General features: G+C 36.2%; 1 protein-coding gene and 1 pseudogene across 1 annotated transcript; both read right to left on the bottom strand.

Annotated features, from left to right (window-relative positions):
• Positions 1-859: 859 nt before the first annotated feature.
• Positions 860-4,202, bottom strand: LOC117619627 (UPF0481 protein At3g47200-like). Its single transcript, XM_034349626.1, has 4 exons — positions 4,053-4,202; positions 3,720-3,849; positions 2,833-2,898; positions 860-2,496 (listed from the first exon to the last, which is right to left on the bottom strand). The coding sequence occupies exons 1-4, from the start codon at positions 4,063-4,065 to the stop codon at positions 1,038-1,040; spliced, it is 1,668 nt and encodes a 555-aa protein (XP_034205517.1). The 5' UTR covers positions 4,066-4,202; the 3' UTR covers positions 860-1,037.
• Positions 4,203-5,760: 1,558 nt separating this feature from the next.
• Positions 5,761-12,748, bottom strand: LOC117617137 (annotated as a pseudogene).
• Between the last annotated feature and the right edge of the window lie 4,391 nt (positions 12,749-17,139).

Genomic DNA, 17,139 nt, shown 5'->3' with positions numbered 1-17,139 from the left:
TATAAGGCAGTATAACATTTAGAATCCAGTTCAAGGGGTTTCTGCTGAGTGAGTTGAGCTGGAGCTGTCTGAGTTTGAGGATTGCTGATGTTAACGTGCAATGCTACATGGTGTGAGCAATCAGAGGCAATAGCGATCTGGTGGGTGTGTGTGGAGATGATATTTGAGCTTTACTATTGTCAGGCTGTGTGCAAGACTGCATATAAGTTTCATTGCAGAGGCTGTGACAGCTTGGAGAAGGCTGGCTGAAGATTGAGGTCGAGTCCATTGTAACGTTCTCATAGACGTCTGGAGTGGTCTGCGTATGGATGCCGCGTTGGAAAAGAGCATCCTTAACGAAATTGCTCGTAGGCGGTATAAAGTTGCTCATGATGTAGCCTCTTGAAATGGTAAAAATATTGTAAGCTCCTGGGTGGATTGTAAATCCTCCTTACTGGCTGGTTAATGCCTCGATTGAAGCTTGAAATTGTAACAAAGCCTTCATATATTTCCGTATTTAATGAACTCCTATCGGTTTGCCATTATAAAAAAGCAAGAGAATTTTATAAGAGGTCGAGTTAGATCAACTAGCTCTTAGTTTCATGGCAGTTTTCTTCTTAATGTTAAAAAGAGATCCCAAGTATATCCAATCTCTTGTTGATTGAGAAAAGAGTAAGCTACTATTTGAACGAAATTTATACAAGGCTTACATCTGCAATTACATTCTTAACATCTATTTGCTGTATAGACCAGACAAAGATAGCAGCAAGTGGCTTTGAAGCTGAAGTTTCAAGATCCAAGTCTTCAACTCTGAGTGCAATGAAAACAAGAGCAAAACTCTTTCTTTATTTAATTCTAAATGGAAATTATGTTCATTACAATCAATTCACAAGAACTGCTCTGCAGTCTTTAACAACAATAACAGAACTAATTCGTAACTCGAACTTTATGTTAAATCTATAACACTAACTAACTTATTTGTTCAGTTCATCACTTGAAGTAATGACTGAAATTAACATTCTGTCTATTAAGAATCACGAGTTGAGCGAGCTTAAAGCTTACGACATGAGAGACTTAATGGTTCCAATGATTGAGAAAAGCAGGACGAAAACTCCAACTACAGTTGAACTGCCTGTCCACAGATCCTTGAAATAAACTCGTTTCAGAGTTGCGACATGAAGGTTCCAAAAATTCTCATGGTGCTTATTAAGCTGCTCACAGATATCAAAATAGCAGGATTTATCATCCATGATCTGCTCGCAAAGTCTATTAACCAGTTTCGCCACTGCTTCATTGCTGCCTAGCATGTTAAGAATAACTTTGTTCTCAACCAGCAAATCCACATCTTCCACAATGTCCACAAGTTGATCCATAAGCAAAAAGTAATTGCAGATATAAGGCTTGTTTGGGTATAAAAACTGCTCCAAGGCCATGATGTTTCGAATAACGCATTCTGTCTCATCCTTGACACAAAATTGTGTAAGCTTCAAGTCCATATTTCTGAAACACGCTAAGTTGAGCTTACACTTAGTGGCCTCGTCTTTTTCTATGATAAAGTGGACATCTTTAAGTGGCCTAAATTTCACCCCTGATGCCTTCAGCTTCCTTGCAGCATATATATTTTTGATTGGAGTACTACTATGTTTAAAAACCATTTCTTTGTCAGGACGTAGAAAATGCCTAACCAAATCAGTGAAATGTTTCGGTCTTACTCCATTCTTGACGGATTTTCCCCTACTATAATCTTTGAAGAACTCATAGGTAAGCTTAAGCAGGGGATCATCATTATCAGGTTCAACTTGGACAATCTCTATGGAATGATCCTTGGAAGGAATCCACCAGCAGCAAGGCAAGCAATGCCGGCAGCAAGGCAAGCAATGCCGGCAGCAAGGCGAGCAGTGCGGCAAGTCATGATTGGTACTGCTCTGTCTATCAGCCTGTTCTTGTACTTCTTTCCGAGGTTGGAAATTGGAAGAGGGAGGCACAGCAAAGTTCTGATATAGTTCTTGAAGAAGAGAATAAGGAAGCTGATTTTCAAACAGTATCAAGTCCTGCTCTACAGCTTTCCTCAGCCATGGTGATCTCAATATATAATCATTTTCATGATTTTTTGGATCGTTGAAGTTCATTAAAAATAGCTCAATGATGAAGCACGCATCAACGGCAATTATCTCTTCAAAGTCTTTGTTGAGCTCAATGGTCCCTGCGTAACAACGAAGAATATTTTCTTGGCGAGTCTTGATGAATTGCTTTAGTTCATCGTCACTCTTCTTAAAACGTGCAAGAAAATTCTCATAATATATCTTTTTATGGGTCTCCATGTCCTTGAGTTCTGGTTTGCCATGGTGGAAAGGGCCTATTGATAGTAATTGAGGAGTGTATGCTGCTTCATTTACTTTGCGGAGTTTACTGGGAACCCTATAGATACACCACTTGTCTGGCTTGTCCAAGACTCGTACCTGGCATTCTTCTTCATTTTCTGTTTTCTCAGTAATTTGTGACGTAGTCTTTGTCCTTCTGAAAATGGAACTACAATCAGTTTGAAAGGAATTGACAGCGTTGAACCTAATTTGTGGCAGCACTAGAACAACATTTAGCTGTAACAAATGTTCTATTAGCATAAGTCATAAGTATTTCAACTATGATAGATTATTGTTTATTTCTAATGCTTTGGCACTCCAAAATCACCCTTAAATAACCTCACGCACTCCTCATGTGTCAGGGTAGAAAATTTTGAGAAGTTTTTTTTTTCTTTTTGCTGGAAAAGTTTGAGAAGTTGGGAGTGCCAAAATCATTATGCTTATACTATATGGTCATAACTTGTAATTTTATCAAATTTATATTCTTATGTACCTTAGCGTCGAGCAATATTCTTGGCTTGCAGTCCTCCTGAAAGCTGCCCTGCCGAAAACGTTGTGCCTGATAGTATAAGAGAAAAAGTTTAGAACATATAAGTGGATGACATATATCCTAGTAACTATTGAATTGTCATCCAACTTAAATCATAGTATCAGTTAGTGCTTTATTAAATTATCTCAAAATCGGTTGAGTACTCGTATTTCACTTTATTATCCTGAAGTTTACTGACTTTCAGACTTTATTACACAAATTTTTTATTTCCGTCCCACTTTTGTACATAGCGTTTAATTTTCTACCACTTTCATACCCACCGTGAATCTACTCTCAAAAAGTCTGTTAATTAGAGACATGGCAGTAGATGGGTGTATGAAAGTTTTACTTTGACTCACCCATCCTTTCCGGAATCCCTGATTTTTATAATTGGGTTAACACCCCACCATCTTCCCTAGTCTCTGTATTTCGTGACAGTCTTTCTTTTTTTTTGGGGGGGGGGGGGTTTAATTAATCTGTTTATTGATTTATTTTTTGTTTGGGTAATTCAAAGAGAGATAGAGAAGGCAAGAGAGATAAAGATGGAGAAATATCAATACATTTTTTTCACTTCTTTAGTTATTTTTCTTATTTTCCTCCATCCAAACGGAGAGAGTAAGTGATTTTTAAATTTGACAAATATTTGGAATCACAGATGTAGTTAAAAATTGATTATTCAGATTATGACACCATATTGTACCGGGTAAGCTTCTAGAGAATGGTAAGTTATTTATAAACATATATATATATATATATATAATGCACGCCTTGAAAAAAAAAAAAAAATTTTAAAAAAAGGCTGCCCCTTTCTCTTCTTCCCAAAACAGCATATGGTAAAATGAAAGTCATACCTGCCGCCGAGACTAAGACACTTTAAGGGGGGAGTATGTTCGGCATCATGGTTAGGGTCATGCTTTGGACTCTTGTCGTCCGCATTCTCGTCAACCACCATCTTTTTCGTCCCTTGCTTTTTATCCATTTCTAGGCATTGTTAGAAATTCAAGATTTAAGTAAGACCAAGTTAACATCTTGAATTTGGTCGAATCTCTTATCTAATATCATGATTTTATCTTGACATGAATAATAATGATCCAAAATCCATATCTATATCAACTTTAGCTTTGTGATGAATATTTGTTTTCAAATTGGAAAAAGAAGAAGAAACCATGAGTGAGAAAATGAACCTGCAAGTTTCATCTCCCAGTTGTCTGATGTGGTTCTTGAGTCGACCACAATGGTGCAGGCTTCTTATTTAACACTGAGGAGAAAGTTAGATGAAGAGAGAGACTTGCGTCGTTCAGCTAACCAGATCGCACAGGGGACCTTTACATTGATCCAAGTCAAACAAAGTCTTGCTTCCCCTGACCACTATCTAGAAGAGGGAAGGTTTAAGCACCACTGAACTATTAAAGGGGTGTGCATTTACCAGCTAATAATGTTTTTTTAACAATTAACCACCCAAACTTCACTTTTATTGAGAAAGTGCCACCTCCATCCAATTCCATCCACATTCCGTCAAATAATTTTAAACACACCCAGAAATATTTTTTTTTTTACACCCATTAAAGTTTTATCCCGTTAATTAAAAAGTTAAAAACCAAAATAATAGTTTGGAAAAATAAATTACTCAAGGCTTCCCTCCTCCCCCACCCCACCCCCGCAAACTCAGACACCCTTCTTGCCGTAAGCCTTCCCATCGATGGCAGACCAAATTCATGGTGAAACCCCTGCACCCCCATTATTATAATATTAATTACAGGGACAAAAATCAGCGCATAATGGGTAATTCGCAAAGAGCATGTCTAGGGAGAACATACCACAAAATAATATTCTCTGGCATGTTTACAATGAAGGGGTCTGCAAAGCAACTTAGTTTTTACTGTTGAGAGTGAGAGTGAAAGTGAGAGCAATATGTTCTTGTTCGAAAAGAGTGTGTTGTGGAGGGAGGAGAGAGTAAAGTGGAGAGAAGGTAGAGGGAGTGTAATGATAAGACCAGGGGTTTCAAGCTAAAGCTAGAGGTAGTGGGGGAGGAGGAGGGGCTGTGCGGTGCGGTGCGGGGGTGCAGAGGAGGTAGCGGCCGCCTTGAGTGAGGGAAGGAGAAGGGAAAGGTAAGGGATGATGGTGAATTATTATTTTAATTATTTAGAAATTTAAAATTTTTCGCCTTTTTAATTATACTAAACTGACGAAATTGCCCTTGAGTTACAGAATTGTTAACAGATTTGGATGGAGGTGATACATTAGCACCAAATGTTCTAGGTTGGAAATTGATATAAAAAAAATTTATTAGGCGTATATGCACACACCCCTAATACAATTACCCAAACTTAAACTAAGACCTGGTGTTAAGTAAACTAACCAGTAAATTTGTGGGGTTTGGTGCAACATGTCCCTTTTATTCATTTTTAAAGGTCAGAGTGCAACAGGTCCCTAAACCAAAGAAATTAACTAATGCTTAAAGGCAACTGTCATTTAATATATAAGTAACCTTAACAAATTAATTTTGTGTTTCATCATGAAAGACGGGCATCAATGTGACTCTGTTAGGAAAACCATATATAATTTAATGAGCCAACTTGTTTTTTAATAGGGAAGGGAGTACAAATCGCAAGTGTGGCTCAAAGGATCCGAGGTTTTTTGTCTGGATTTTTTTTGCCATGATATGTTTGACTTCTCTCCCACACTATGCTACCTCATTAAATTTAATTTAAGGGATTTTAAGTGGATAAATTGAAACACCAATTGAAACACAATCCTTAGTAGATTAATTCATCAGTCAACCCAAAACACAATGATCTAAACTCCAATTAAAGAGAAAACAAGAAAGAGATGAACTAGAGCTTCCATTAATTGTTCAGACCAATAATAGTCAGACTAGAAACCAATCAAGCTTTACGACATGAGAGACTTAATGGTTCCAATGATGGAGAATACCAGCACAAAGAGTCCAAGTATAGTTGAACTGCCCGTCCAAAGATCCTTGAAGTAAACTCGTTTCAGGACTGAAATGTTACGGTTGATAGATGAACACATCAGCTTAGTATTGTTAGAATACCCACATGCTATTCACGTGTTAGTCTGTTAAGCACGGTTGTTAGTTACGTAATCCTTCAGTCCTTACAATTGTATATAAGCTGAACTGTACATTGTAATATTCATTCAGTGAATAATCATACAGAAAATCTCAGTATATTCTCTCTGTTTTTAGTCTGCTTCTACCTTTGTTTTTCCAAATACCTCTTCTATTATCACGGTATCAGTGCCCATGGTGGTGATCGAGATCTGCTATTTCGCTTCTCTCTCTCCGCTTCCTTCATCTATCTTGTTCTTCTCTCTCTGCAATTCCTAATTTCTCAGCTTTCTCTGATTTCTCAGATTTCTTCGAATCCAAATTTTCTAAAACCCTAATTTCTTCATGGCTTCTTCTTTTCTCAAAATTGAGAGTCTTCTTGGCCTCCTTACAATTCGTCTTGCTGATGATAACTTCTTGAAGTGGAGTTATCAGATCGAATATGTGCTTCAAGGCTACGAGCTTTTTGGGCATTTCGATGGTTCCACCTCCTCAATTTGCCATTGTTGATGAGGAAGGCGAAACTTCTGAGCTTACCACTACTTATAAGGAGTGGATTCGTACTAATAAGGCACTTTTGAGTTTACTTCTTGCTTCTTTGTCTCGAGGCGCTTGAATACGTCATTGGATGCAAAACAGCTCGTGATGCTTGGATCAACCTCTCTGATCGCTATGCTTCAGTTTCTCGCGCTCGAATTAACCATTTCAAAACTGAGTTGCAAACTTCACAGAAAGGTGGAGATTCCATCGAGCGATTCTTGCTTCATCTCAAACATCTTCGAGATCAACTGAATACTGCTGGTATCAAGATTTCTGATGATGATTTCATTATTAATGCTTTGAATGGCTTACCTCCCGAATATGAAATGATCAAGACTGTCTTGATTGCACGAGATACTCCATTGTCTCTCAAGGATTTCAGAGCACAGCTTCTCACTGCAGAACAAACCGTTGAGGCTCGTATTGTTCATCATACTACGTTATATGCAATTAATTCATCTTGTGCTCAAGGTTCCTCTGTGTCTTCAGGACAGGGTATTTTACGTACACCTTCTCAGCCTTTACCACATGTTCAGTCTTTTGGTGGTCAGTAGAGTTCTTTTTCTCGTGCCTCTGGTTCTCGAGGTTTTTCTACACAAACCTCTGGTCGTGGAAGGTTTAATGGTGGTCGCCATGTCTCTTCTCAGTTTCAGGGCGGTAGTACTTCTGGTTTTCCTGAAGGTTCTAATTCCTATCGATCTCATATGGTGCATGAGTGTCAAATTTGCAGCAAGCGTGGACATACAGCTGCTAATTGCTATTACTGTCATGCCAATTCCTCTTCTTCTACTCCTAATGTTATTGAATGCCAAATCTGTGGCAAACGTGGGCATGGCGCACTTGATTGTTTCCACAGGTCAAACTACTCATTTCAGGGCCAAGCACCTCCTTCTTCTCTGAATGCTTGACTACTCAGACTTCTTTCTCTCCTGAGCACGTCTGGATTGTAGATAGTGGTGCTTCTCATCATATGGTTGGCAATTCCTCTTAATTGGATCATGTGACTCCTTGTAATGTTGATGAGAATGTTACTGTTGGCAATGGGGCATGTTTGACTATTCAGAATCTTGGCACTGCTACTATTTCTTGTGCCCAATCTACTTCACTACATCTTCCGTCTGTTTTGCATGTTCCTAAGCTCAAAGCGAATCTATTATCCGTCCATCAATTGTGTAAAGACAATAATTGTTTTATCACATTTGACGTCTCTGTCTTTTATATACAGGACAAGATAACCAAGGCAATTCTTCTTCAAGGCAAGAGTAATCAAGGTTTATATCCCATTCCTCTTTTTGCTTCTCAAAGATCTCGAGGTGTTTCTTCTATTTCTTCGTCTCCAGTTGCATATCTTGGACAACATGTCAACGTCTCTATCTGGCATCAAAGGTTAGGGCATCCAACAAATACCGTTGTGCAAAGAATGCTTCAAGATTCTGCTTTATCTGTTTCTGTTGATAGTTCTCAAGCACTATGTACTGCTTGTTTACATGGTAAAATGCACAAGCTTTCTTTTCCTAAGGATCATGTTAAGTCTAATGTTCCCTTTCAGAGGATACACAGTGATGTATGGGGTCCTTCCCGACATAAATCCATAGATGGTTTTAGATACTATGTTAGTTTCATTGATGAGTGTACTGGTTACTTGTGGCTTTATCCACTGTTTAATAAATCTGGAGTGTTTGAAGAGTTTCTCAAGTTCTATGCTCTTGTCACTAATCAGTTTAAGGCTACTATTCAGTATTTTCAAAGTGATGGGGGTGGTGAGTTCATTAGTAGGCAATTTTCTTCTTTTTTGGATTCAAAAGGGATAATTCATCAGGTCTCTTGTCCATACACCCCTCAGCAAAATGGTTTGGCAGAGAGGAAGAATCGCCATATTATCGAAACTGCTCTTACTTTACTTGTTGCTTCTGCTCTTCCTGATAAGTTTTGGTTTCATTCAGTTGCTCATGTTGCTTATCTCATCAATCTTATGCCTAGTTCAGTTTTAAGATATCAGTCTCCTTTTCAAAACTTGTACGGCAAGGCTCCTGATATTAAATCTCTTAGGATTTTTGGTACTGTAGTTTACCCATATATCAGACCTTATAATGAACGTAAGCTTCAGCCAAGAACAGCTCAATGTGTTTTTTTATGGGATATTCTCCAGGTTATAAAAGGGTCATTTTGTCACAATAGATCCACCTCAAGGTTTGTTGTTTCCAGACATGCCATTCATGATGAAACTGTTTTTCCTTTTAAGTCTCATTCCATCTCGGCAGATTCAGTTCCAGTTTCATGCTCTTCCAAGTCTCAGCCTTTACCAGTTTGTGTTTCACTTCCTCCATGTATTACATGCTTTAAATCCTAGTGATATATCTGGTTCTATATCTCCTCAACGTGTTTCTTCACAAAATCATAGTTCACAGAATGTTTCTATTTCATTTTTAGAATCTACTAAGAATCCTTGTCTACCAATGATTCAGTCTTATTTGTGATTAATGATCAGCAACTACAAGTTCTCTTGCCTGTCTCCCCTTCTGTCTCTAGTTCTGTGTCTCCTCTTTTTAACACTCATGTTATGCAGACTAGATCAAAGGCAGGTATTGTTAAGTCTAAACAGTTTGAAGATTATCAGTGTTATTATACCACTCTTCCTGTTATACATGATGCTACTGAACCAGCCACTTATAAGGTTGCTTCTCAATCTGTTCATTGGATTCAAGCTATGAAGGATGAAATTGAGTCATTACATGCCCAGGGTACTTGGGAGTTAGTTCCTAAGCCAGTTCATAAAAATATTGTTGGTTGTCGATAGGTATATCGAATTAAGAAAAACTCATATTGTACTTTGGCTAGATATAAGGCAAGATTAGTTGCCCAAGGCTTCAGCCAAGCTCTTGGACTGGATTTCAGTGAAACTTTTAGCCCTGTGGTCAGACACACGATATAAGGCTGATATTAAGTTTTGAAGCGATGAATTAATGGTCACTTCGTCAACTTGATGTTAAGAACGCGTTTCTACACGATGATCTTAAGGAAGAAGTCTATATGCGTTAGCAGCAAGGTTTTGAGGATCCAAAACATCTCAATTATGTTTGCAAGTTACGAAAGTCTCTTTATGGTCTTAAGCAAGATCCAAGGGCTTGAAATGCCAAATTCACAAGTTATCTTGCAGCCATTGGTTTTGCATCATCTCACTCTGACCCTAGCTTATTTGTGAAGCATCTAGGTTCAGATATTGCGATCCTTCTCTTATACGTGGATGATATAATATTGACTGGTTCAAAGGTGGCTTTGGTGCAAGAAGTTGTTGATGAATTAAGCTCAACTTTTGGTATGAAAGATATGGGGAAGTTGAAATATTTCTTAGGATTACAGATTTCTTATAATACAGTTGGAGATATTTTTGTTAACCAAACTAAATATGCCAAAGATTTGCTTGCTAAGGCTGGTCTGAATTCTTGCCGACCTTGTCCTACCCCTTGTAAACCACATGGTCAATATTTAAAGACTGAAGGTGATGTTTTGATTGAACCTGCAATATACAGAAGCATTGTTGGTGCATTACAGTATTTAACATTTACCAGACCTAAAATCTCTTATGTTGTTAACACAGTATGTCAGTTCATGACAACTCCTTCAGAGTTACATTTTCAGTTAGTTAAGAGGATTTTGCGCTATCTTCAAGGTACCTTAGATCATGGACTTACCTTTACTAGTGGTGCTTGGGAACTTAATGCTTACAGTGATGCAGATTGGGCAGCATATAAGCACTGACGATCTACCATTGGTTTTGTGGCTTTCTTAGGCCATAATCCTATATCTTGGCAATCTAAGAAACAAAACTCAGCCTCCAGGAGTTCAACTGAAGCAGAATATAGAGCACTAGCTCATACAGCAGCAGATTTTGCATGGACCAGACAAGTTTTGCTTGATTTGAAAGTGTTTCTACCTCAGCCTCCTATTATACATTGTGACAACCTTTCTGCTCTAGCATTGAATTCTAATCCTGTGTATCACTCACGGATCAAACATCTTGATATATACTTTCACTTTGTTAGAGAAAGAGTTCAAAGAAGAGATGTCTCCATGCAGTTTATTCCAACAGATGAACATGTTGCAGACATATTTACAAAAGGGTTGCACAGTCCAATTTTTACAAAGCATTGTGGTAATTTCGGCTTGGGAACCCAGTTGGATTTGAGGGGGAATGATAGATGAACACATCAGCTTAGTATTGTTAGAATTCCCATGTGCTATTCACGTGTTAGTCTATTAAGCATGGTTGTTAGTAACTTAATCCTTCAATCCTTACAATTGTATATAAGCTGAACTGTGCATTGTAATACTCATTCAGTGAATAATCATACAGAAAATCTCAGTATATTCTCTCTGTTTTCAGTCTTCTTCTTCCTTTGTTTTTCAAAATATCTCTTCTGTTATCAACGGTTGCAGATGCTGATCTCATAGTGCTCGTTAAGCTGTTTATAGATATCTGCATAGTAGGATCTATCATCCATAATATGCTCACAAAGTGAATTAATCAGCTTCGCCATTGCGTTACTGCAGCCTGTACTGGTGGACCTAGAATTTTTTAAGCAGAGGTACAATTTAGAAATGCTAAAAACTCTTTGTGGATTGAACATCTAAGACTTTTTACCTAGATTGACCTTATGTCACTTCATGCATTCATATCATGATCATACATGAAAAATTGTTTCATATAAAAATATTAACTAAGTATGAAAAATAATTTTTTGGAATAATCATTGTTTTGAAGATAATTTTTGGCGGCTTTTACTCCTTACACATCAAATAAGAACACTTGCTTTTATGAGATTTTATTATGAATTATATATTGACTTAATGATCCATCATTTTCAGCCTTAATCATATTTTGCGCTAAAACTGATTTTTCATATTTTGATTTGGTGGGAATTTGATTTTCTAGTATTTTTATTTGAATCCAAACAGGGGTACTTCATTATTTACATTGTAAACTTAAGTAAATAGAGTAATATAAAAATAAATGAAAGTAAAAGGACAAAGATTTTTCCGGCGTTGAAAATAGAAATAAGGTAATCTGTACACCACCACCAGCTGAGTAAATGGGCAATTTGAAGTACCTACAATGATTTTTCCGACGAGAAGAGGTGCAGATGCACCTTCCTGCACCTTAATAGGTCCGCCACTAGCTGCCTAGCAAGTAACTATAACTTCGCTTTCAATCAGCACATTCACATCTACCACAGTGTCCACAAGCTGATCCAGCATCAAAAAGTAACTGCAAACATAAGCCTTCTTTGGGTACATAAGCTGCTCCAAGGCCATCACGTTTCGAATAATGCAGTCTACCTAATACCTTGCCCAAACTTTTGCAAGCTCTAAGTTCATATTTCTAAAGCATGCCATTTTGAAATTACATTTGTTGTCCTCACATCTTTTTATGACGAAGCGTTCACTAACTTCATTTGGTCTAAACTTCACCCCTGCTTCCTTCAGTTTTCTTACATCGTATATAATTTTGGTAGGGATGCAGTCACCATTTCCTACCCAAGTCATTTTTTCGATTGGCCACAGAAAATATCTTACCTAGTCAGTGAAATGTTTTACTTGTACTCCATTCTCAATCGGTTGTACTTCGTGTATTCCTTAAAGAACTCACAAGTAAGCTTTAGAAAGGGGTGACCATAAGGTTCGGTTTTCTCAGTCTCAAATAGGATGATCATCAGAAGGGGTCGAGTGGGAAAATGGAAAACAAGGCTGGAAGCAAGGCAAGCAGTGTTGCAGGTCATCCGCCTCTTCTTTCTCCTGAACATTTTTTCCGGGATTGGAACTGGTATAGGTGGGGTTGGCAAAGTCATATAGCTCTTGAAGAAGAGGGTAAGGAAGCTGATTTTCAAAGAGTATCAGGTCCTGCTCGACAGCTTTCCTCAGCAATGGCGATCTTAGAATGTAATAATTTTCATGCTTTTCGGTTTGACAGTTCCTCAAAAAGAGCTCAAGGACGAAGCAGACATCAATTAGAATTACCTTCACAAAGTCAATATCAAGTTCAATGGCCCCTGCATAACAACGAAGAATGTCATCTTCTTTCTCACGGATGAAGTTTTCTAGTTCCTCGTTTTTCCTCAAAGTTCGCTGGCAGAAATTCTCATAAAATTTCTTTTTATGGCTTTCCATGTCCTTCAGTTTCAGATTGCCATGGTGGAAAGGGCCTATTGAAATCAATTGAGGAGTGTATGCTTCATCTTTTACATTCCGGAGTCTGCTAGGAATCCGGTACATACACCCACTAGTAAAAAAAAACCCTTGCGCGAACGAAAAGTAAACTTCGTCGCGCAAAGTCCTTATAAAAATAAATAAAATAGAAAAATTATTTTTAAAATTTTTTTCCATGACGTAATCCAAACATTTTGTCACCTAAACCAATTTATTTTTGTTTTTTATTTTGTATGCATAACACTTAAGAAATTAAACGGTATATATTTATTAAGCAGCTTTAAATTTATTATTTTAGATCGGATCGGATTTTTATTAGAAAAATATATTCTTGTTGTTCGGATTATATTTTAAATTGACGATCGAATTATTTCATTGTATTCATATCGGGTCAAGGAGTGTAGCAGTAAAAAAATCATCAAAATCGGAGTTAAAATAACCGTTAAATCTTGATTTTTCATTATAACCGTCGAAAAGTTTTATCCCTTACTTGATCTCTGAATGTTTATTTTTTTCGATTTCTGGCTATATGATCTCGAAGTATAAACAAACAAGTTTGATGGTTGGATCGTTGAAACTAGTTTTTTTGAATGCATATGCCATCAAAACAATATATTCACTAACAATTAAGAGTTTATTTATATTTTCGTTAAATATAACATAAGATTTTGTTGTATCCACTAGTGTAAATATTTTAAATTGAAGATCAAATTCAGTCATTGTATTCATATAGGGTCAAGGAGCGTAGCTGTAAAAAAATCATCAAAATCGGAGTTAAAATAACCATTAAATCTTGATTTTTCATTTATAACCATCGAAAAGTTTTGTCCCGTTACTTGATCAATGAATGTTTATTTTTTCCGATTTTTGGCGTATATGATCTCGAAGTATAAACAAACAAGTTTGACGGTTGGATTGTTGAAACAAGTTTGACGGTTGGATCGTTGAAACTAGTTTCGTAGAATGTGTATGCCATCAAAACAATATATTCACTAACAATTAAGAGTTTATTTATATTTTAGTTAAATATAACATAAGATTTTGTGGTATCCACTAGTGTAAATATTTTAAATTGAAGATCAAATTCAGTCATTGTATTCATATAGGGTCAAGGAGTGTAGCTGTAAAAAAAATCATCAAAATCGGAGTTAAAATAACCGTTAAATCATGATTTTTCATTTATAACCGTCGAAAAGTTTTGTCCCGTTACTTGATCTATGAATGTTTATTTTTTCCGATTTTTGGCGTATATGATCTCGAAGTATAAAAAAACAAGTTTGACGGTTGGATTAAAAAAACAAGTTTGACGGTTGGATCGTTGAAACTAGTTTCGTAGAATGCATATGCCATCAAAACAATATATTCACTAACAATTAAGAGTTTATTTATACTTTCGTTAAATATAACATAAGATTTTGTGGTATCCACTAGTGCAAATGTTTTAAATTGAAGATCAAATTCAGTCATTGTATTCATATAGGGTCAAGGAGTGTAGCTGTAAAAAAAAATCATCAAAATCGGAGTTAAAATAACCGTTAAATCGTGATTTTTCATTTATAACTATCGAAAAGTTTTGTCCCGTTACTAGATCTCTGAATGTTTGTTTTTTGTGATTTTTGGGGTATATGATCTTGAAGTATATACAAACAAGTCTTATGGTTAGATCGTTGAAGTGTGTGTGTGTGTGTGTGTATATATATTTATTTATTAAGTAGCTTTAAATTTATTTATTTTGTACATATAACACTTAAGAAATTGAATAGTATATACATTTATTAAGTAGCTTTCACCTTAATTATATTTTAAATCATAAAATAAAATATTTTTATTTTTTATTATTCATAACAATTATTTTTATAAATATTGTGCTACGAACCAATTTTTAGTCTCTCAAAAGTTTGCGCGACCAACAGTTCGTCGTGCAAAACTCAAAAAATTTGGGCGAGTACCAAAAATGGGACGCGGGTTTTTAAAATTAAAAAAAAAAAACTTTAGACTTTGCGAGACCAATATTTTTTGTCGCGCAAAAATTTGTGCGGGTACCAAAAATGGGACACGAGAATTTTTTTATATAATTGTTTTAGACTTTGCGCTACCAATATGTATTTTTCCTCGGGCAAAAATTTAAAGATTTTGGCGGGTACCAAAAATGGGATGCGGGAATTTTTTTTTTTAAATAATTTTTTTAGACTTTGCGCGACCAATATTCCTTTATTCGTCGCGCAAAACTTTGCGAGACCAATATGTTTCGTCGCGCAAAACTTTGCTCGACCAATATATATTTTTCGTCGCGCAAAAATTTGAGCGGGTACCAAAAATGGGACGCCGGAATTTTTTTATATAATTGTTTTAGACTTTGCGCGACCAATATGTATTTTTCGTCGCACAAAAATTTAAAAATTTTGGCGGGTACCAAAAATGTGATGCGGGAATTTTTTTTTAAAAAAAATAATTTTTTAGACTTTGCGCGACCAATATTCCTATATTCGTCGCGCAAAACTTTGCGAGACCAATATGTTTCGTCGTGCAAAACTTTGCGCGACCAATATATATTTTTCGTCGCTCAAAAATTTGGGCGGGTACCAAAAATGGGACGCGGGAATTTTTTTATATAATTGTTTTAGACTTTTCGCGACCAATATGTATTTTTCGTCGCACAAAAATTTAAAAATTTTGGCGGGTACCAAAAATGGGATGCGGGAATTTTTTTTTCAAAAAATAATTTTTTAGACTTTGCGCGACCAATATTTATTATTCGTCGCGCAAAACTTTGCGAGACCAATATGTGCTACGAACGCAAAACTTTGCGCGACCAACCGTAATTTCGTCGCGCGAAGTGATACGATTTTAAAAACCGAAATAACTCCTCCACCATTTTCTCAATTTCTTTCTCTACTCTTACCTCTCCTCTCTCTTTCCCTCTCCCCAAATCCCACCCTTTCTCTCACACTCACTCCTCTCACTTAATCTCTCATCTCTCTCTTCACTATCTCTCACTCTCACTCACTCTCACTCACTCTCTCATCTATCTTTTCACTATCTCTCACTCTCTCATCTCTCTATCACTATCTTATCTAATTCTCTCACTTCTCCCTCTCATTCTCACTCACTCTCAATCTTGCCAAAAGGTATATTCTCTCCAAATTTTAAATTTTTTTCATTAATATGTGTTTTTGGAGTTAGTTTTGAGTTTGTGTGGGGTTTGGGGTTGAGTAAAGGGAAGAGATTGGAGTTTGGGTTGGATTTGTGGTATAACAACTTTAGGGGAGATTATGCATTCTTTTCCTTTTTTTTTTGGTTGTTGTTGTTATTTGACCATATTTGTTTTTTTGTAGGTAATCATCGAGACTTTGATGGCTAAAGTTGAGGATTAGGAAGCTATCAAAACATATTACCCGCCACTACCACCACAATATGCTTGTATTAGGATTTTATTATTGTACTTTGTTAATTCATGTGTACATTTTGAATATTATATATATATATATTTATTGGATAATTTGATCACTATTTTTCATATGTAATTTTATTTTGAATATGTCAATTTAAATTAAAGTAATTAAGAAAAATCTTACAATTAAATTAAATTTAAAAAGTAAAAATTCAAAAAAATTAATATAATTAAATTAATGTCAATTTAAATTAAAGTGATTTAAAAAAATGATACAATTAAATTACATTTAAAAAGTAAAAATTTGAATAAATTAATATTAAATAAATAATAAAACAAAAAGTAAAAAACCTTGCTCGACAAAATATTTTGTACCGCAAACTATTAAATTAGTTTATTTTAATTAAAAAAAATTTAAAACATAAAAAATATTTCGTCGCGCAAATATTTGCGCGACGTTAGTATTCGTCGCGCAAAACTCTAAAAATGTGGGCGGGTACCAAAAATGGAACGCTGGAATTTTTTATTTTTTATAAATTTTTTTGAGATTTTGCGCGACCAATGTTTTTTGTCGCACAAAACTTTGAGCGACCAATGTGTTTCGTCGCGCAAAGTTTTGCGCGACCAATGTGTTTCGTCGCGCAAAGTTTTGCGGGACCAATATTTTTTCGTCGCGCAAAGTTACCGACCAATATTTTTTCGTCGCGCAAAGTCACTTTGCGCGACCAATGAAAAAACTTGGTCGCGCAAAGTCTTTCTTCACGATCTTTGCGCGACAGATTCTGCGCGACGAAATTTTTGTGGCGTTAAAATTATACGACTACAATGTATTTTGCGCGACGAAATTCTCTTCGTCGCGCAAAGTGTAAAATGTAGTAGTGTACCATTGCTTCGAGAACTTAACTGGGTCATTGCATTTTTTTTCCTCACTTTGATCAGTTTTCTTCGCCATTTGTGAAGCCATCATCTTTGTCCTGGGAGACTACAAGAATACAACGGTGTTTTATTATTGCAAAAGTGATTGTAATTAAATTTCCAGCCAAGCAACTAGGAAAGGATTCACTTT

This window comes from Prunus dulcis, chromosome 2 (assembly GCF_902201215.1).
Source record: "Prunus dulcis chromosome 2, ALMONDv2, whole genome shotgun sequence".
Lineage (NCBI taxonomy): Eukaryota > Viridiplantae > Streptophyta > Magnoliopsida > Rosales > Rosaceae > Prunus > Prunus dulcis.
Note: the sequence above shows the minus strand (reverse complement) of the source record. Positions and strands in the feature narration are given on the sequence as shown.

What these genes read in the sequence shown, in the direction of transcription:
- LOC117619627 (XM_034349626.1), bottom strand. An exon ending in TGTCTTAGTCTCGGCGGCAG is followed by an intron (nt 2,899 to 3,719) that starts GTATGACTTTCA and finishes TTATACTATCAG; the next exon opens with GCACAACGTTTTCGGCAGGG. An exon ending in GAATATTGCTCGACGCTAAG is followed by an intron (nt 2,497 to 2,832) that starts GTACATAAGAAT and finishes TTCCATTTTCAG; the next exon opens with AAGGACAAAGACTACGTCAC.